This window comes from Salmo salar, chromosome 12, assembly GCF_965601325.2.
Source record: "Salmo salar chromosome 12, fSalSal1, whole genome shotgun sequence".
In the NCBI taxonomy this organism is placed as follows: domain Eukaryota; kingdom Metazoa; phylum Chordata; class Actinopteri; order Salmoniformes; family Salmonidae; genus Salmo; species Salmo salar.
In genome coordinates, this window is record NC_138302.1 from 105,760,989 (window position 1) to 105,781,523 (window position 20,535).

At 45.7% G+C, this 20,535-nt stretch overlaps 1 protein-coding gene across 1 annotated transcript in view; it reads left to right on the forward strand.

Moving 5' to 3' along the window:
* The window catches only part of LOC106592089 (phosphatase and actin regulator 3), a 94,564-nt gene extending 78,881 nt beyond the window's left edge, over positions 1–15,683 (forward strand). The window contains exons 11-13 of the mRNA XM_082959582.1: positions 5,984–6,186; positions 6,412–6,492; positions 15,561–15,683. Coding sequence (XP_082815708.1) covers positions 5,984–6,186; positions 6,412–6,492; positions 15,561–15,683 — 407 coding nt within the window. The remainder of the gene's footprint in view (positions 1–5,983; positions 6,187–6,411; positions 6,493–15,560) is intronic.
* Positions 15,684–20,535: the final 4,852 nt, after the last annotated feature.

The window sequence follows — 20,535 nt, forward strand, 5'->3', positions numbered from 1 at the left end:
TGTATCGACTCTCCAGATGAGACGGATGGACTTCAGTGCAACATGATTAAAAGTCTAAATTACTTCAGTGTTGAATTTATTGCCATGGTGATTAATACATGTTGCATGGAACTTCAACACTACGGTTAATACTGCATTTGTTTCTTTTAAAAAAAAAATGTTTTTTTTTAAAACAACTTTGTTAGGGCCCACGGTAAGGCAGGTAGCCTAGTGCTTAGAGGAGGCAGGTAGCCTAGTGGTTAGAGAGGCAGGTAGCCTAGTGGTTAGAGAGGCAGGTAGCCTAGTGGTTAGAGGAGGCAGGTAGCCTAGTGGTTAGAGAGGCAGGTAGCCTAGTGGTTAGAGAGGCAGGTAGCCTAGTGGTTAGAGAGGCAGGTAGCCTAGTGGTTAGAGGCAGGTAGCCTAGTGGTTAGAGGCAGGTAGCCTAGTGGTTAGAGGAGGCAGGTAGCCTAGTGGTTAGAGAGGCAGGTAGCCTAGTGGTTAGAGAGGCAGGTAGCCTAGTGGTTAGAGGAGGCAGGTAGCCTAGTGGTTAGAGAGGCAGGTAGCCTAGTGGTTAGAGAGGCAGGTAGCCTAGTGGTTAGAGGCAGGTAGCCTAGTGGTTAGAGGCAGGTAGCCTAGTGGTTAGAGGAGGCAGGTAGCCTAGTGGTTAGAGAGGCAGGTAGCCTAGTGGTTAGAGAGGCAGGTAGCCTAGTGGTTAGAGGAGGCAGGTAGCCTAGTGGTTAGAGGAGGCAGGTAGCCTAGTGGTTAGAGAGGCAGGTAGCCTAGTGGTTAGAGGAGGCAGGTAGCCTAGTGGTTAGAGAGGCAGCGTAGCCTAGTGGTTAGAGAGGCAGGTAGCCTAGTGGTTAGAGGCAGGTAGCCTAGTGGTTAGAGGCAGGTAGCCTAGTGGTTAGAGGAGGCAGGTAGCCTAGTGGTTAGAGAGGCAGGTAGCCTGGTGGTTAGAGAGGCAGGTAGCCTAGTGGTTAGAGGAGGCAGGTGGCCTAGTGGTTAGAGAGGCAGGTAGCCTAGTGGTTAGAGGAGGCAGGTAGCCTAGTGGTTAGAGAGGCAGCGTAGCCTAGTGGTTAGAGAGGCAGGTAGCCTAGTGGTTAGAGGAGGCAGGTAGCCTAGTGGTTAGAGAGGCAGGTAGCCTAGTGGTTAGAGAGGCAGGTAGCCTAGTGGTTAGAGGAGGCAGGTAGCCTAGTGGTTAGAGAGGCAGGTAGCCTAGTGGTTAGAGGAGGCAGGTAGCCTAGTGGTTAGAGAGGCAGGTAGCCTAGTGGTTAGAGAGGCAGGTAGCCTAGTGGTTAGAGGAGGCAGGTAGCCTAGTGGTTAGAGAGGCAGCGTAGCCTAGTGGTTAGAGAGGCAGGTAGCCTAGTGGTTAGAGGAGGCAGGTAGCCTAGTGGTTAGAGAGGCAGCGTAGCCTAGTGGTTAGAGAGGCAGCGTAGCCTAGTGGTTAGAGAGGCAGGTAGCCTAGTGGTTAGAGAGGCAGGTAGCCTAGTGGTTAGAGAGGCAGCGTAGCCTAGTGGTTAGAGAGGCAGGTAGCCTAGTGGTTAGAGAGGCAGGTAGCCTAGTGGTTAGAGGAGGCAGGTAGCCTAGTGGTTAGAGGAGGCAGGTAGCCTAGTGGTTAGAGGAGGCAGGTAGCCTAGTGGTTAGAGAGGCAGGTAGCCTAGTGGTTAGAGGAGGCAGGTAGCCTAGTGGTTAGAGAGGCAGGTAGCCTAGTGGTTAGAGAGGCAGGTAGCCTAGTGCTTAGAGAGGCAGGTAGCCTAGTGGTTAGAGAGGCAGGTAGCCTAGTGGTTAGAGGCAGGTAGCCTAGTGGTTAGAGGAGGCAGGTAGCCTAGTGGTTAGAGAGGCAGGTAGCCTAGTGGTTAGAGAGGCAGGTAGCCTAGTGGTTAGAGAGGCAGGTAGCCTAGTGGTTAGAGAGGCAGGTAGCCTAGTGGTTAGAGGAGGCAGGTAGCCTAGTGGTTAGAGAGGCAGCATAGCCTAGTGGTTAGAGAGGCAGGTAGCCTAGTGGTTAGAGGAGGCAGCGTAGCCTAGTGGTTAGAGAGGCAGGTAGCCTAGTGGTTAGAGAGGCAGGTAGCCTAGTGGTTAGAGAGGCCGGTAGCCTAGTGGTTAGAGAGGCAGCGTAGCCTAGTGGTTAGAGAGGCAGGTAGCCCAGTGGTTAGAGAGGCAGGTAGCCTAGTGGTTAGAGGAGGCAGGTAGCCTAGTGGTTAGAGGAGGCAGGTAGCCTAGTGGTTAGAGAGGCAGGTAGCCTAGTGGTTAGAGAGGCAGGTAGCCTAGTGGTTAGAGAGGCAGCGTAGCCTAGTGGTTAGAGAGGCAGCGTAGCCTAGTGGTTAGAGAGGCAGGTAGCCTAGTGATTAGAGAGGCAGGTAGCCTAGTGGTTAGAGAGGCAGGTAGCCTAGTGGTTAGAGAGGCAGGTAGCCTAGTGGTTAGAGGAGGCAGGTAGCCTAGTGGTTAGAGAGGCAGGTAGCCTAGTGGTTAGAGAGGCAGGTAGCCTAGTGCTTAGAGAGGCAGGTAGCCTAGTGGTTAGAGAGGCAGGTAGCCTAGTGGTTAGAGGCAGGTAGCCTAGTGGTTAGAGGAGGCAGGTAGCCTAGTGGTTAGAGAGGCAGGTAGCCTAGTGGTTAGAGAGGCAGGTAGCCTAGTGGTTAGAGAGGCAGGTAGCCTAGTGGTTAGAGAGGCAGGTAGCCTAGTGGTTAGAGGAGGCAGGTAGCCTAGTGGTTAGAGAGGCAGCATAGCCTAGTGGTTAGAGAGGCAGGTAGCCTAGTGGTTAGAGGAGGCAGCGTAGCCTAGTGGTTAGAGAGGCAGGTAGCCTAGTGGTTAGAGAGGCAGGTAGCCTAGTGGTTAGAGAGGCCGGTAGCCTAGTGGTTAGAGAGGCAGCGTAGCCTAGTGGTTAGAGAGGCAGGTAGCCCAGTGGTTAGAGAGGCAGGTAGCCTAGTGGTTAGAGGAGGCAGGTAGCCTAGTGGTTAGAGGAGGCAGGTAGCCTAGTGGTTAGAGAGGCAGGTAGCCTAGTGGTTAGAGAGGCAGGTAGCCTAGTGGTTAGAGAGGCAGCGTAGCCTAGTGGTTAGAGAGGCAGCGTAGCCTAGTGGTTAGAGAGGCAGGTAGCCTAGTGATTAGAGAGGCAGGTAGCCTAGTGGTTAGAGAGGCAGGTAGCCTAGTGGTTAGAGAGGCAGGTAGCCTAGTGGTTAGAGGAGGCAGGTAGCCTAGTGGTTAGAGAGGCAGGTAGCCTGGTGGTTAGAGAGGCAGGTAGCCTAGTGGTTAGAGGAGGCAGTTGGCCTAGTGGTTAGAGAGGCAGGTAGCCTAGTGGTTAGAGGAGGCAGGTAGCCTAGTGGTTAGAGAGGCAGGTAGCCTAGTGGTTAGAGAGGCAGGTAGCCTAGTGGTTAGAGGAGGCAGGTAGCCTAGTGGTTAGAGAGGCAGGTAGCCTAGTGGTTAGAGGCAGGTAGCCTAGTGGTTAGAGGCAGGTAGCCTAGTGGTTAGAGGAGGCAGGTAGTCTAGTGGTTAGAGGAGGCAGGTAGCCTAGTGGTTAGAGGAGGCAGGTAGCCTAGTGGTTAGAGAGGCAGGTAGCCTAGTGGTTAGAGGAGGCAGGTAGCCTAGTGGTTAGAGGGGCAGGTAGCCTAGTGGTTAGAGAGGCAGGTAGCCTAGTGGTTAGAGAGGCAGCGTAGCCTAGTGGTTAGAGCGTTGGACTAGTAACCGAAAGGTTGCAAGTTCAAATCCCCGAGCTGACAAGGTAAAAATCTGTCATTATGCCCCTGAACAAGGCAGTTAACCCACTGTTCCTAGGCCGTTATTGAAAGTAAGAATTTGTTCTTAACTGACTTGTCTAGTTAAATAAAGTCTAGTTTAATTAAGGTAAAACGAGATTGCATCATAGTGCTTGAGGCGTCACGAAAGACCCGGGTTCGATCCTGGGCTGTGTCGCAGCCGGCCGAAACCGTGAAGCGGGGTACAATTGGCCCAGCGTCGTTCGGGTTAGGGGAGGGTTTGGCCGGCGGGATGACCTTGTCCCATCATGCTCTAGCGACTCTAGTGACGGGCGGGCGCAGTGCGCACTGACACCGTCGTACGGTGTTTCCTCCGACACATTGGTGCGGCTGGCTTCCAGGTTAAGCGAGCAGTGTGTCAAGAAGCAGTATGGTTGTGTTTCGGAGGACGCATGGCTCTCGAACCTTCGCCTCTCCATACGGGAGTTGCAGGACAAGACTGTAACTCAGCCTTCCCTGTAGCTCAGTTGGTAGAGCATGGTGTTTGCAACGCCAGGGTTGTGGGTTCGATTCCCACGGGCGGCCAGCACAGAAAAAAAAAAATGTATGAAATTGTATGAAATGTATGCTTTCACTACTGTAAGTCGCTCTGGATAAGAGCGTCTGCTAAATGACTAAAATGTAAAATGTAAAAAATGTAACTACCAATTGGATATCAGGAAAAAGGGTGTAAAAATAATATACAGAACCAGTTAAAAGTTTGGACACACCGACTCATTCCAGGGTTTTCTTTATTTTTACTATTTTCTACATTCTACATTTCTACATACAGAACCGAGGTCAGGGTCCAGTCGTCAGAACCGAGGTCAGGGTCCAGTCGTCAGAACCGAGGTCAGGGTCCAGTCGTCAGGTCAATGTCAGGGTGTCAGACAGTGCGGATGATCATAACTACATCACCATGGCAACAAGATGGAATGCACGGGTCAATGTAGACTATCCTACTTCCATCTCTCTCCCTCCATCTCTCCTCCCTCCATCTCTCTCCATCTCTCCTCCCTCCATCTCTCTCCTCTCTCCATCTCTCCTCCCTCCATCTCTCCTCCCTCCATCTCTCCTCTCTCCATCTCTCCTCCCTCCATCTCTCTCCTCCCTCCATCTCTCTCCTCCCTCCTCTCTCCTCTCTCCATCTCTCCTCCCTCCATCTCTCTCCTCTCTCCATCTCTCCTCCCTCCATCTCTCCTCCCTCCATCTCTCCTCCCTCCATCTCTCTCCTCTCTCCATCTCTCCTCCCTCCATCTCTTTCCTCTCTCCATCTCTCCTCTCTCCATCTCTCTCCTCCCTCCATCTCTACAGCTCTCTCCTCACTCCATATATCTCCTCCATCTTTCCTCTCCCTTCTTCTCTCTCCTCCCTCCATCGCTCTCCTCCCTCCGTCTCTCTCCTCCCTCCATCTCTCCTCCCTCCATCTCTCTCATTTCTCCAGGTATCTCCTCCCTTCTTCTCTCTCCTCCCTCCATCTCTCTCTTCCCTCCATCTCTCTCCTCCCTCCGTCTCTCTCCTCCCTTCATCTCGCTCCTCCCTTCATCTCTATCTTCCCTCTCTCTCTCCTCCCTCTTTCTCTCACCCTCCTCCATCTCTGTCCTCCCTTCATCTCTCTTCCCCATCTATCTCCTCCCTCCCTTCATCTCTCTTCCCCATCTATCTCCTCCCTCCTCCATCTCCTCCCTCCTCCATCTCTGTCCTCCCTTCATCTCTCTTCCCCATCTATCTCCTCCCTCCCTTCATCTCTCTTCCCCATCTATCTCCTCCCTCCTCCATCTCCTCCCTCCTCCATCTCTGTCCTCCCTTCATCTCTCTTCCCCATCTATCTCCTCCCTCCTCCATCTCCTCCCTCCTCCATCTCTGTCCTCCCTTCATCTCTCTTCCCCATCTATCTCCTCCCTCCCTCCATCTCTATCTGACCTCTATCTCTCTCCTCCCTCTTTCTCTCTCCTCCCTCCATCTCTGTCCTCCCTTCATCTCTCTTCCCCATCTATCTCCTCCCTCCCTCCATCTCTATCTTACCTCTATCTCTCTCCTCCCTCTTTCTCTCTCCTCCCTCCATCTCTGTCCTCCCTTCATCTCTCTTCCCTCTATCTCCTCCCTCCCTCCATCTATCTCCTCCCTCCCTCCATCTATCTCCTCCCTCCATCTCTCTCCTCTCTCCATCTATCTCCTCCCTCCATCTATCTCCTCCCTCTCTCCATCTCTCTCCTCTCTCCATCTCTCCTCCTGTACTGTGTGTTTCTGACCTGTTGTTCTTCCTGTTTCATCTCCAGAGAGGAACGACCAGTCAGAGCAGGAGGAGAGGAGAGAGATCAAACAGAGACTCAACAGGAAGTTGAACCAGCGTCCAACAGTAGATGAGTTAAGGGACAGGAAGATACTGATTCGATTCAGTGACTATGTTGAGGTGGCCAAGGCTCAGGACTACGACCGCAGGGCAGACAAACCCTGGACAAGGCTGTCTGCTTCAGACAAGGTCAGCTCAACTCACACACACACACACACACACACACACACACACACACACCACACACACACACACACACACACACACACACACACACACACCACACACACACACACACACACACACACACACACACACACACACACACACACACACACACACAGCTGAGCTCCTGTTTTTACCTCTACCACCTGTTGTTGCTGTTGACATGGTTGTTGTTGATGTGTTCTCCAGGCAGCAATAAGGAAGGAGCTGAATGAGTTCAAGAGTAACGAGATGGAGGTTCACAATTCCAGCAAGCACCTGACAAGGTATGTGTGTGTGTGTGTGTGTGTGTGTGTGTGTGTGTGTGTGTGTGTGTGTGTGTGTGTGTGTGTGTGTGTGTGTGTGTGTGTGTGTGTGTGTGTGTGTGTGTGTGTGTGTGTGCTTTTGGTTTTACTATCCTAGATTGTTCAGGGTCTGGCCTGCTCCCCTCCTCTCCTCTACAGAGGGAGTTAGTCTGAGCTCTCCACTCCCCTCCTCTACTCTACAGAGGGAGTTAGTCTGAGCTCTCCACTCCCCTCCTCTCCTCTATAGAGGGAGTTAGTCTGAGCTCTCCACTCCCCTCCTCTCCTCTACAGAGGGAGTTAGTCTGAGCTCTCCACTCCCCTCCTCTCCTCTACAGAGGGAGTTAGTCTGAACTCTCCACTCCCCTCCTCTCCTCTACAGAGGGAGTTAGTCTGAGCTCTCCACTCCCCTCCTCTCCTCTACAGAGGGAGTTAGTCTGAGCTCTCCACTCCCCTCCTCTACTCTACAGAGGGAGTTAGTCTGAGCTCTCCACTCCCCTCCTCTCCTCTACAGAGGGAGTTAGTCTGAGCTCTCCACTCCCCTCCTCTACTCTACAGAGGGAGTTAGTCTGAGCTCTCCACTCCCCTCCTCTCCTCTACAGAGGGAGTTAGTCTGAGCTCTCCACTCCCCTCCTCTCCTCTACAGAGGGAGTTAGTCTGAGCTCTCCACTCCCCTCCTCTCCTCTACAGAGGGAGTTAGTCTGAGCTCTCCACTCCCCTCCTCTACTCTACAGAGGGAGTTAGTCTGAGCTCTCCACTCCCCTCCTCTACTCTACAGAGGGAGTTAGTCTGAGCTCTCCACTCCCCTCCTCTCCTCTACAGAGAGAGTTAGTCTGAGCTCTCCACTCCCCTCCTCTCCTCTACAGAGGGAGTTAGTCTGAGCTCTCCACTCCCCTCCTCTCCTCTACAGAGGGAGTTAGTCTGAGCTCTCCACTCCCCTCCTCTACTCTACAGAGGGAGTTAGTCTGAGCTCTCCACTCCCCTCCTCTCCTCTACAGAGGGAGTTAGTCTGAGCTCTCCACTCCCCTCCTCTCCTCTACAGAGGGAGTTAGTCTGAGCTCTCCACTCCCCTCCTCTACTCTACAGAGGGAGTTAGTCTGAGCTCTCCACTCCCCTCCCCTGCTGTCGCTACACCCCCTTTCTATCTGACACAGTTATAAAATCCTGGGTTGCTTCTCCACAGAGGAACATTATCTAACTATTCTATTCAGTTTCTGTCCAGCACTCAGAGGACAGATCACCTTCTATCCATTCAGTTATTAATAGATCACCTTCCGTCCATTCAGTTATTAATAGATCACCTATAGATCACCTTCCGTCCATTCAGTTATTAATAGATCACCTTCTATCCATTCAATTATTAATAGATCCCCTATAGATCACCTTCCGTCCATTCAGTTATTAATAGATCACCTTCCGTCCATTCAGTTATTAATAGATCACCTTCCGTCCATTCAGTTATTAATAGATCACCTTCCGTCCATTCAGTTATTAATAGATCACCTTCCGTCCATTTAGTTATTAATAGATCACCTTCCGTCCATTCAGTTATTAATAGATCACCTATAGATCACCTTCCGTCCATTCAGTTATTAATAGATCACCTATAGATAACCTTCCGTCCATTCAGTTATTAATAGATCACCTTCCGTCCATTCAGTTATTAATAGATCACCTTCCGTCCATTCAGTTATTAACAGATCACCTTCCGTCCATTCAGTTATTAACAGATCACCTTCCGTCCATTCAGTTATTAACAGATCACCTTCCGTCCATTCAGTTATTAACAGATCACTTTCTGTCCATTCAGTTATTAATAGATCACCTATAGATCACCTTCCGTCCATTCAGTTATTAATAGATCACCTTCCGTCCATTCAGTTATTAATAGATCACCTTCTGTCCATTCAGTTATTAACAGATCACCTTCTGTCCATTCAGTTATTAATAGATCACCTATAGATCACCTTCTGTCCATTCAGTTATTAACAGATCACCTATAGATCACCTTCCGTCCATTCAGTTATTAACAGATCACCTTCCGTCCATTCAGTTTTTAATAGATCACCTTCCGTCCATTCAGTTATTAATAGATCACCTATAGATCACCTTCCGTCCATTCAGTTATTAATAGATCACCTTCGGTCCATTCAGTTATTAATAGATCACCTTCCGTCCATTCAGGTATTAATAGATCACCTATAGATCCCCTTCCGTCCATTCAGTTATTAATAGATCACCTTCGGTCCATTCAGTTATTAATAGATCACCTTCCGTCAATTCAGTTATTAATAGATCACCTATAGATCACCTTCCGTCCATTCAGTTATTAATAGATCACCTTCCGTCCATTCAGTTATTAATAGATCACCTATAGATCACCTTCCGTCCATTCAGTTATTAACAGATCACCTTCTGTCCATTCAGTTATTAATAGATCACCTTCCGTCCATTCAGTTATTAATAGATCACCTTCCGTCCATTCAGTTATTAATAGATCACCTTCCGTCCATTAAGTTATTAACAGATCACCTTCTGTCCATTCAGTTATTAATAGATCACCTTCCGTCCATTCAGTTATGAATAGATCACCTTCTGTCCATTCAGTTATTAATAGATCACCTATAGATCACCTTCCATCCATTCAGTTATTAACAGATCAACTTCCGTCCATTCAGTTATTAATAGATCACCTTCCGTCCATTCAGTTATTAATACATCACCTTCCGTCCATTCAGTTATTAACAGATCAACTATAGATCACCTTCCGTCCATTCAGTTATTAACAGATCACCTTCCGTCCATTCAGTTATTAATAGATCACCTATAGATCACCTTCCGTCCATTCAGTTATTAATAGATCACCTTCCGTCCATTCAGTTATTAATAGATCACCTTCTGTCCATTCAGTTATTAATAGATCACCTATAGATCACCTTCCGTCCATTCAGTTATTAATAGATCACCTATAGATCACCTTCCGTCCATTCAGTTATTAATAGATCACCTTCCGTCCATTCAGTTATTAATAGATCACCTTCCGTCCATTCAGTTATTAACAGATCACCTTCCGTCCATTCAGTTATTAACAGATCACCTTCCGTCCATTCAGTTATTAACAGATCACCTTCCGTCCATTCAGTTATTAACAGATCACTTTCTGTCCATTCAGTTATTAATAGATCACCTATAGATCACCTTCCGTCCATTCAGTTATTAATAGATCACCTTCCGTCCATTCAGTTATTAATAGATCACCTTCTGTCCATTCAGTTATTAACAGATCACCTTCTGTCCATTCAGTTATTAATAGATCACCTATAGATCACCTTCTGTCCATTCAGTTATTAACAGATCACCTATAGATCACCTTCCGTCCATTCAGTTATTAACAGATCACCTTCGGTCCATTCAGTTATTAACAGATCACCTTCCGTCCATTCAGGTATTAATAGATCACCTATAGATCCCCTTCCGTCCATTCAGTTATTAATAGATCACCTTCGGTCCATTCAGTTATTAATAGATCACCTTCCGTCAATTCAGTTATTAATAGATCACCTATAGATCACCTTCCGTCCATTCAGTTATTAATAGATCACCTTCCGTCCATTCAGTTATTAATAGATCACCTATAGATCACCTTCCGTCCATTCAGTTATTAACAGATCACCTTCTGTCCATTCAGTTATTAATAGATCACCTTCCGTCCATTCAGTTATTAATAGATCACCTTCCGTCCATTCAGTTATTAATAGATCACCTTCCGTCCATTAAGTTATTAACAGATCACCTTCTGTCCATTCAGTTATTAATAGATCACCTTCCGTCCATTCAGTTATGAATAGATCACCTTCTGTCCATTCAGTTATTAATAGATCACCTATAGATCACCTTCCATCCATTCAGTTATTAACAGATCAACTTCCGTCCATTCAGTTATTAATAGATCACCTTCCGTCCATTCAGTTATTAATACATCACCTTCCGTCCATTCAGTTATTAATAGATCAACTATAGATCACCTTCCGTCCATTCAGTTATTAACAGATCAACTATAGATCACCTTCCGTCCATTCAGTTATTAACAGATCACCTTCCGTCCATTCAGTTATTAATAGATCACCTATAGATCACCTTCCGTCCATTCAGTTATTAATAGATCACCTTCCGTCCATTCAGTTATTAATAGATCACCTTCTGTCCATTCAGTTATTAACAGATCACCTTCCGTCCATTCAGTTATTAATAGATCACCTTCCGTCCATTCAGTTATTAACAGATCACCTTCTGTCCATTCAGTTATTAATAGATCACCTTCCGTCCATTCAGTTATTAATAGATCACCTTCTGTCCATTCAGTTATTAACAGATCACCTTCTGTCCATTCAGTTATTAATAGATCACCTATAGATCACCTTCCGTCCATTCAGTTATTAACAGATCACCTATAGATCACCTTCCGTCCATTCAGTTATTAACAGATCACCTTCTGTCCATTCAGTTATTAATAGATCACCTTCTGTCCATTCAGTTATTAACAGATCCTCTTCCGTCCATTCAGTTTTTAATAGATCACCTTCCGTCCATTCAGTTATTAATAGATCACCTATAGATCACCTTCCGTCCATTCAGTTATTAATAGATCACCTACAGATCACCTTCCGTCCATTCAGTTACTAATAGATCACCTTCGGTCCATTCAGTTATTAATAGATCACCTTCAGTCCATTCAGTTATTAATAGATCACCTTCCATCCATTCAGTTATTAATAGATCACCTTCCGTCCATTCAGGTATTAATAGATCACCTATAGATCCCCTTCCGTCCATTCAGTTATTAATAGATCACCTTCGGTCCATTCAGTTATTAATAGATCACCTTCCGTCAATTCAGTTATTAATAGATCACCTATAGATCACCTTCCGTCCATTCAGTTATTAATAGATCACCTATAGATCACCTTCCGTCCATTCAGTTATTAACAGATCACCTTCCGTCCATTCAGTTATTAACAGATCACCTTCCGTCCATTCAGTTATTAATAGATCACCTTCCGTCCATTCAGTTATTAACAGATCACCTTCTGTCCATTCAGTTATTAATAGATCACCTTCCGTCCATTCAGTTATGAATAGATCACCTTCTGTCCATTCAGTTATTATAAGATCAACTTCCGTCCATTCAGTTATTAATAGATCACCTTCTGTCCATTCAGTTATTAATAGATCACCTATAGATCACCTTCCCTCCATTCAGTTATTAACAGATCAACTTCCGTCCATTCAGTTATTAATAGATCACCTTCCGTCCATTCAGTTATTAATACATCACCTTCCGTCCATTCAGTTATTAATAGATCAACTATAGATCACCTTCCGTCCATTCAGTTATTAACAGATAAAATATAGATCACCTTCCGTCCATTCAGTTATTAACAGATCACCTTCCGTCCATTCAGTTATTAATAGATCACCTATAGATCACCTTCTGTCCATTCAGTTATTAACAGATCACCTATAGATCACCTTCCGTCCATTCAGTTATTAACAGATCACCTTCCGTCCATTCAGTTATTAACAGATCACCTTCCGTCCATTCAGTTATTAATAGATCACCTTCCGTCCATTCAGTTATTAATAGATCACCTTCTGTCCATTCAGTTATTAATAGATCACCTTCTGTCCATTCAGTTATTAACAGATCAGCTATAGATCACCTTCCGTCCATTCAGTTATTAATAGATCACCTTCTGTCCATTCAGTTATTATAAGATCACCTTCCGTCCATTCAGTTATTAATAGATCACCTTCCGTCCATTCAGTTATTAATAGATCACCTATAGATCACCTTCCGTCCATTCAGTTATTAACAGATCACCTTCTGTCCATTCAGTTATTAATAGATCACCTTCCGTCCATTCAGTTATTAATAGATCACCTTCCGTCCATTCAGTTATTAATAGATCACCTTCCGTCCATTCAGTTATTAACAGATCACCTTCTGTCCATTCAGTTATTAATAGATCACCTTCCGTCCATTCAGTTATGAATAGATCACCTTCTGTCCATTCAGTTATTAATAGATCACCTATAGATCACCTTCCATCCATTCAGTTATTAACAGATCAACTTCCGTCCATTCAGTTATTAATAGATCACCTTCCGTCCATTCAGTTATTAATATATCACCTTCCGTCCATTCAGTTATTAATAGATCAACTATAGATCACCTTCCGTCCATTCAGTTATTAACAGATCAACTATAGATCACCTTCCGTCCATTCAGTTATTAACAGATCACCTTCCGTCCATTCAGTTATTAATAGATCACCTATAGATAACCTTCCGTCCATTCAGTTATTAATAGATCACCTTCCGTCCATTCAGTTATTAATAGATCACCTTCTGTCCATTCAGTTATTAACAGATCACCTTCCGTCCATTCAGTTATTAATAGATCACCTATAGATCACCTCCCGTCCATTCAGTTATTAACAGATCACCTATAGATCACCTTCTGTCCATTCAGTTATTAACAGATCACCTTCCGTCCATTCAGTTATGAATAGATCACCTTCTGTCCATTCAGTTATTAATAGATCACCTATAGATCACCTTCCATCCATTCAGTTATTAACAGATCAACTTCCGTCCATTCAGTTATTAATAGATCACCTTCCGTCCATTCAGTTATTAATATATCACCTTCCGTCCATTCAGTTATTAATAGATCAACTATAGATCACCTTGCGTCCATTCAGTTATTAACAGATCAACTATAGATCACCTTCCGTCCATTCAGTTATTAACAGATCACCTTCCGTCCATTCAGTTATTAATAGATCACCTATAGATAACCTTCCGTCCATTCAGTTATTAATAGATCACCTTCCGTCCATTCAGTTATTAATAGATCACCTTCTGTCCATTCAGTTATTAACAGATCACCTTCCGTCCATTCAGTTATTAATAGATCACCTATAGATCACCTTCCGTCCATTCAGTTATTAACAGATCACCTATAGATCACCTTCCGTCCATTCAGTTATTAACAGATCACCTTCTGTCCATTCAGTTATTAATAGATCACCTTCTGTCCATTCAGTTATTAACAGATCCTCTTCCGTCCATTCAGTTTTTAATAGATCACCTTCCGTCCATTCAGTTATTAATAGATCACCTATAGATCACCTTCCGTCCATTCAGTTATTAATAGATCACCTACAGATCACCTTCCGTCCATTCAGTTACTAATAGATCACCTTCGGTCCATTCAGTTATTAATAGATCACCTTCCGTCCATTCAGTTATTAATAGATCACCTTCCGTCATTAATAGATCACCTATAGATCCCCTTCCGTCCATTCAGTTATTAATAGATCACCTTCGGTCCATTCAGTTATTAATAGATCACCTTCCGTCAATTCAGTTATTAATAGATCACCTATAGATCACCTTCCGTCCATTCAGTTATTAATAGATCACCTTCCGTCCATTCAGTTATTAATAGATCACCTATAGATCACCTTCCGTCCATTCAGTTATTAACAGATGACCTTCCGTCCATTCAGTTATTAACAGATCACCTTCCGTCCATTCAGTTATTAATAGATCACCTTCTGTCCATTCAGTTATTAATAGATCACCTTCTGTCCATTCAGTTATTAATAGATCACCTATAGATCACCTTCCCTCCATTCAGTTATTAACAGATCAACTTCCGTCCATTCAGTTATTAATAGATCACCTTCCGTCCATTCAGTTATTAATACATCTCCTTCCGTCCATTCAGTTATTAATAGATCAACTATAGATCACCTTCCGTCCATTCAGTTATTAACAGATCAACTATAGATCACCTTCCGTCCATTCAGTTATTAACAGATCACCTTCCGTCCATTCAGTTATTAATAGATCACCTATAGATCACCTTCCGTCCATTCAGTTATTAACAGATCACCTATAGATCACCTTCCGTCCATTCAGTTATTAACAGATCACCTTCCGTCCATTCAGTTATTAACAGATCACCTTCCGTCCATTCAGTTATTAATAGATCACCTTCTGTCCATTCAGTTATTAATAGATCACCTTCTGTCCATTCAGTTATTAACAGATCAGCTATAGATCACCTTCCGTCCATTCAGTTATTAATAGATCACCTTCTGTCCATTCAGTTATTATAAGATCACCTTCCATCCATTCAGTTATTAATAGATCACCTTCCATCCATTCAGTTATTAATAGATCACCTATAGATCACCTTCCGTCCATTCAGTTATTAATAGATCACCTTTCGTCCATTCAGTTATTAATAGATCACCTTCCGTCCATTCAGTTATTAATAGGTCTCTCTCTCTCCTTCTCCTCCCGCTCTCTCGCTCTCTTGCTCTCTTGCTCTCTTTCTCTCCTCTCTCCTCTCTCCTCTCTCCTCTCTCCTCTCTCCTCTCTCCTCTCTCCTGTTTCTAGGTTCCATCGGCCGTAGTGTAGTGGTGGTTTCTTCTGCAGAAGCTGGGTGGTCCAATTATCAGTGAAGACCATGTGACAGTGTTCCCAGGCCCCTACCCACGGCCCCAGACTGTCCTGTCTTGATATGTGGGCTAGTTCCCGGACGTTCGACCTACAGATATCTGTCTGTCTTTGTGCCAACTTGGAGGCTGTCTGTCTCTCTGTTTGTCACCATGGAGGCTGTGTCTCTAGAGCTGGAGGAAAGATACAGGAAACATCAGACTGATAAACTCTTAACTCTCAAAACATCTCCGGTCGCTTTCTCCTAGACGTCAACCAATGAGAAAAAAGATGAACGAAAAAGATGACAGCACTTGTTAGTTCACAATTTGTTTCTCTCGATTCACTCCATACCAGCAGTCTAAAAGAATCAGAAAACTATTGCCATGCAACAAATGTTGATAAGAAATTCTCTTGGTGTTGAAGGTTAAAAATCATCTTACGAAGAAGGCTAAAGGATGAAAGAGTACATCCCTGAGACTGCTGCTGTGGAATAAACTGAAAGAAATAACGGTGACTGTGAGTGCTGGGGGTCTGGTTTCATAGATCAGCCACAGGAGGAACTACGATGAGCCACCAACCTGGAGGAACCAGCCTGATCGCTGCATTCACCAACCTGGAGGAACCAGCCTGATCGCTGCATTCACCAACCTGGAGGAACCAGCCTGATCGCTGCATTCACCAACCTGGAGGAACCAGCCTGATCGCTGCATTCACCAACCTGGAGGAACCAGCCTGATCGCTGCATTCACCAACCTGGAGGAACCAGCCTGATCGCTGCATTCACCAACCTGGAGGAACCAGCCTGATCGCTGCGTTCACCAACCTGGAGGAACCAGCCTGATCGCTGCATTCACCAACCTGGAGGAACCAGCCTGATCGCTGCATTCACCAACCTGGAGGAACCAGCCTGATCGCTGCATTCACCAACCTGGAGGAACCAGCCTGATCGCTGCGTTCACCAACCTGGAGGAACCAGCCTGATCGCTGCGTTCACCAACCTGGAGGAACCAGCCTGATCGCTGCGTTCACCAACCTGGAGGAACCAGCCTGATCGCTGCGTTCACCAACCTGGAGGAACCAGCCTGATCGCTGCATTCACCAACCTGGAGGAACCAGCCTGATCGCTGCATTCACCAACCTGGAGGAACCAGCCTGATCGCTGCATTCACCAACCTGGAGGAACCAGCCTGATCGCTGCATTCACCAACCTGGAGGAACCAGCCTGATCGCTGCATTCACCAACCTGGAGGAACCAGCCTGATCGCTGCATTCACCAACCTGGAGGAACCAGCCTGATCGCTGCATTCACCAACCTGGAGGAACCAGCCTGATCGCTGCATTCACCAACCTGGAGGAACCAGCCTGATCGCTGCATTCACCAACCTGGAGGAACCAGCCTGATCGCTGCATTCACCAACCTGGAGGAACCAGCCTGATCGCTGCATTCACCAACCTGGAGGAACCAGTCTGATCGCTGCATTCACCAACCTGGAGGAACCAGCCTGATCGCTGCATTCACCAACCTGGAGGAACCAGCCTGATCGCTGCATTCACCAACCTGGAGGAACCAGCCTGATCGCTGCATTCACCAACCTGGAGGAACCAGCCTGATCGCTGCATTCACCAACCTGGAGGAACCAGCCTGATCGCTGCATTCACCATTCTATTTCACTTCAAGCACCAGTCTCGTATTCCTTCCTCAGTTTGAGCCTACGTCTGTAACGAGAGGCAGTATTCAAAACGTACTTATCAGCGATTGCATCATCTTCAACCAACCATTTAAAATGGTGTATTCCAAACACCTATTGGATAAAGACTAGACGGATAAGTGCAGTTAAACAGAAGGGCGAGGGCAGCGATCAGGCTAGTTCCTCCATGCTACCTCCTTCCTCCAACCTGCTCAGAGGAAACAGCACATCTCCTTCAGAGGACCATCTGAACATTTTCCTCAACACCTTGTTTCTACATGTTAGAGGACGGAGGAGACACCTTGGAATGCGTCCCAAATGGCACCTTATTCCTTATTTATAACAGACTCTTTGAAAGCAGAAAGAACGATGGCAGAGGAGGGATGTGGTGCATTTCCTCTCCTCTTCAGAAACGCTAGTAGAAGGTTGCAAAATTCCACTAATTTTTCCCAAAATTCTGAGGTTTTCCAGAAAATTCCAGTTAGAGGGTTTCAGGATTGCGATGCAATTAATTTATTCCCTCCTGATTACAGGAATCTCTAACCAGGATTTCTGGAAAACCTGAGGATTCTGGGAAAGAGACAGGATTTTGCGACCCTAAAGGCTAGTCTCCCCTCCAGCACCCAGGCATCTCTCTCTACGAGCTGACAGTGTTATTATTATTAATGTTGTTGGTAACCATGTCTGTCTAAAGCAGGGGTATCAAGCTCCACGGCGGGTCGAGTGTCTGCAGGATTTTTTCTTTTTTTCTTTCAATTAAGACCTAAATAGTGACCTTAATTCATCAATCAAGTACAAGGGTGGAGAGAAATCCTTCAGACACTCAGCCAACTGTGGAATGAGCTTAACATGTGGTCTTAAGCACCTTTGTAAGAACTATCGTCTGCACAATACAAGTTGTGACTTTTTAAGAACTGCTGCTGTTGTTGGGTCTTTAATAAGGTGGTTGGTTGGAGAGGTCTTTAATAAGGTGGTTGGAGGGGTCTTTAATAAGGTGGTTGGTTGGAGGGGTCTTTAATAAGGTGGTTGGTTGGAGGGGTCTTTAATAAGGTGGTTGGTTGGAGGGGTCTTTAATAAGGTGGTTGGTTGGAGGGGTCTTTAATAAGGTGGTTGGTTGGAGGGGTCTTTAATAAGGTGGTTGGATGGAGGGTCTTTAATAAGGTGGTTGGTTGGAGGGGTCTTTAATAAGGTGGTTGGATGGAGGGTCTTTAATAAGGTGGTTGGTTGGACGGTCTTTAATAAGGTGGTTGGTTGGAGGGTCTTTAATAAGGTGGTTGGTTGGAGGGGTCTTTAATTAGGTGGTTGGTTGGAGAGTCTTTAATAAGGTGGTTGGTTGGAGGGTCTTTAATAAGGTGGTTGGTTGGAGGGGTCTTTAATAAGGTGGTTGGTTGGAGGGTCTTTAATAAGGTGGTTGGTTGGAGGGGTCTTTAATAAGGTGGTTGGTTGGAGGGGTATTTAATAAGGTGGTTGGGTGGAGGGTATTTAATAAGGTGGTTGGAGGGTCTTTAATAAGGTGGTTGGTTGGAGGGGTCTTTAATAAGGTGGTTGGTTGGAGGGGTCTTTAATAAGGTGGTTGGTTGGAGGGGTCTTTAATAAGGTGGTTGGTTGGAGGGGTCTTTAATAAGGTGGTTGGTTGGAGGGTCTTTAATAAGGTGGTTGGTTGGAGGGTCTTTAATAAGGTGGCTTTAGAGGTCTTTAAAAAGGTGGTTGGTTTCAGGGTCTTTTATAAGGTGGTTGGTTGGAGGGGTCTTTAATAAGGTGGTTGGAGGGGTATTTAATAAGGTGGTTGGTAGGAGGGGTCTTTAATAAGGTGGATGGAGGGTCTTTAATAAGGTGGTTGGTTGGAGGGCTCTTTAATAAGGTGGTTGGTTGGAGGGTCTTAAATAAGGTGGTTGGTTGGAGGGTCTTTAATAAGGTGGTTGGTTGGAGGGGTCTTTAATAAGGTGGTTGGTTGGAGGGGTCTTTAATAAGGTGGTTGGTTGGAGGGGTCTTTAATAAGGTGGTTGGTTGGAGGGGTCTTTAATAAGGTGGTTGGTTGGAGGGGTCTTTAATAAGGTGGTTGGTTGGAGGGTCTTTAATAAGGTGGTTGGAGGGGTCTTTAATAAGGTGGTTGGTTGGAGGGGTCTTTAATAAGGTGGTTGGTTGGAGGGGTCTTTAATAAGGTGGTTGGTTGGAGGGGTCTTTAATAAGGTGGTTGGTTGGAGGGGTCTTTAATAAGGTGGTTGGTTGGAGGGTCTTTAATAAGGTGGTTGGTTGGAGGGGTCTTTAATAAGGTGGTTGGCTGGAGGGTCTTTAATAAGGTGGTTGGTTGGAGGGTCTTTAATAAGGTGGTTGGTTGGAGGGGTCTTTAATAAGGTGGTTGGTTGGAGGGTCTTTAATAAGGTGGTTGGTTGGAGGGTCTTTAATAAGGTGGTTGGAGGGGTCTTTAATAAGGTGGTTGGTTGGAGGGGTCTTTAATAAGGTGGTTGGTTGGAGGGGTCTTTAATAAGGTGGTTGGTTGGAGGGTCTTTAATAAGGTGGTTGGTTTCACGGTCTTTAAAAAGGTGGTTGGTTTCAGGGTCTTTAATAAGGTGGTTGGTTGGAGGGGTCTTTAATAAGGTGGTTGGTTGGAGGGGTCTTTACTAAGGTGGTTGGTTGGAGGGGTTGTTAATAAGGTGGTTGGTTGGAGGGGTCTTTAATAAGGTGGTTGGTTGGAGGGTCTTTAATAAGGTGGTTGGTTGGAGGGTCTTTAATAAGGTGGTTGGTTGGAGGGTCTTTAATAAGGTGGTTGGTTGGAGGGTCTTTAATAAGGTGGTTGGTTGGAGGGGTCTTTAATAAGGTGGTTGGTTTCAGGGGTCTTTAATAAGGTGGTTGGTTGGAGGGGTCTTTAATAAGGTGGTTGGTTGGAGGGGTCTTTAATAAGGTGGTTGGAGGGTCTTTAATAAAGTGGTTGGTTGGAGGGTCTTTAATAAGGTGGTTGGTTGGAGGGGTCTTTAATAAGGTGGTTGGTTGGAGGGGTCTTTAATAAGGTGGTTGGTTGGAGGGTCTTTAATAAGGTGGTTGGTTGGAGGGTCTTTAATAAGGTGGTTGGTTGGAGGGGTCTTTAATAAGGTGGTTGGTTGGAGGGTCTTTAATAAGGTGGTTGGTTGGAGGGGTCTTTAATAACGTGGTTGGTTGGAGGGGTCTTTAATAAGGTGGTTGGTTGGAGGGGTCTTTAATAAGGTGGTTGGTTGGAGGGGTCTTTAATAAGGTGGTTGGTTGGAGGGGTCTTTAATAAGGTGGTTGGTTGAAGGGGTCTTTAATAAGGTGGTTGGTTGGAGGGTCTTTAATAAGGTGGTTGGTTGAAGGGTCTTTAATAAGGTGGTTGGTTGGAGGGTCTTTAATAAGGTGGTTGGTTGAAGGGTCTTTAATAAGGTGGTTGGTTGGAGGGTCTTTAATAAGGTGGTTGGTTGGAGGGGTCTTTAATAAGGTGGTTGGTTGGAGGGGTCTTTAATAAGGTGGTTGGTTGGAGGGGTTGTTAATAAGGTGGTTGGTTGGAGGGGACTTTAATAAGGTGGTTGGTTGGAGGGTCTTTAATAAGGTGGTTGGTTGGAGGGTATTTAATAAGGTGGTTGGTTGGAGGGTCTTTAATAAGGTGGTTGGTTGGAGGGGTCTTCAATAAGGTGGTTGGAGGGTCTTTAATAAGGTGGTTGGTTTCAGGGGTCTTTAATAAGGTGGTTGGTTGGAGGGGTCTTTAATAAGGTGGTTGGTTGGAGGGGTCTTTAATAAGGTGGTTGGAGGGTCTTTAATAAGGTGGTTGGTTGGAGTGGTCTTTAATAAAGTAGTTGGTTGGAGGGTCTTTAATGAGGTGG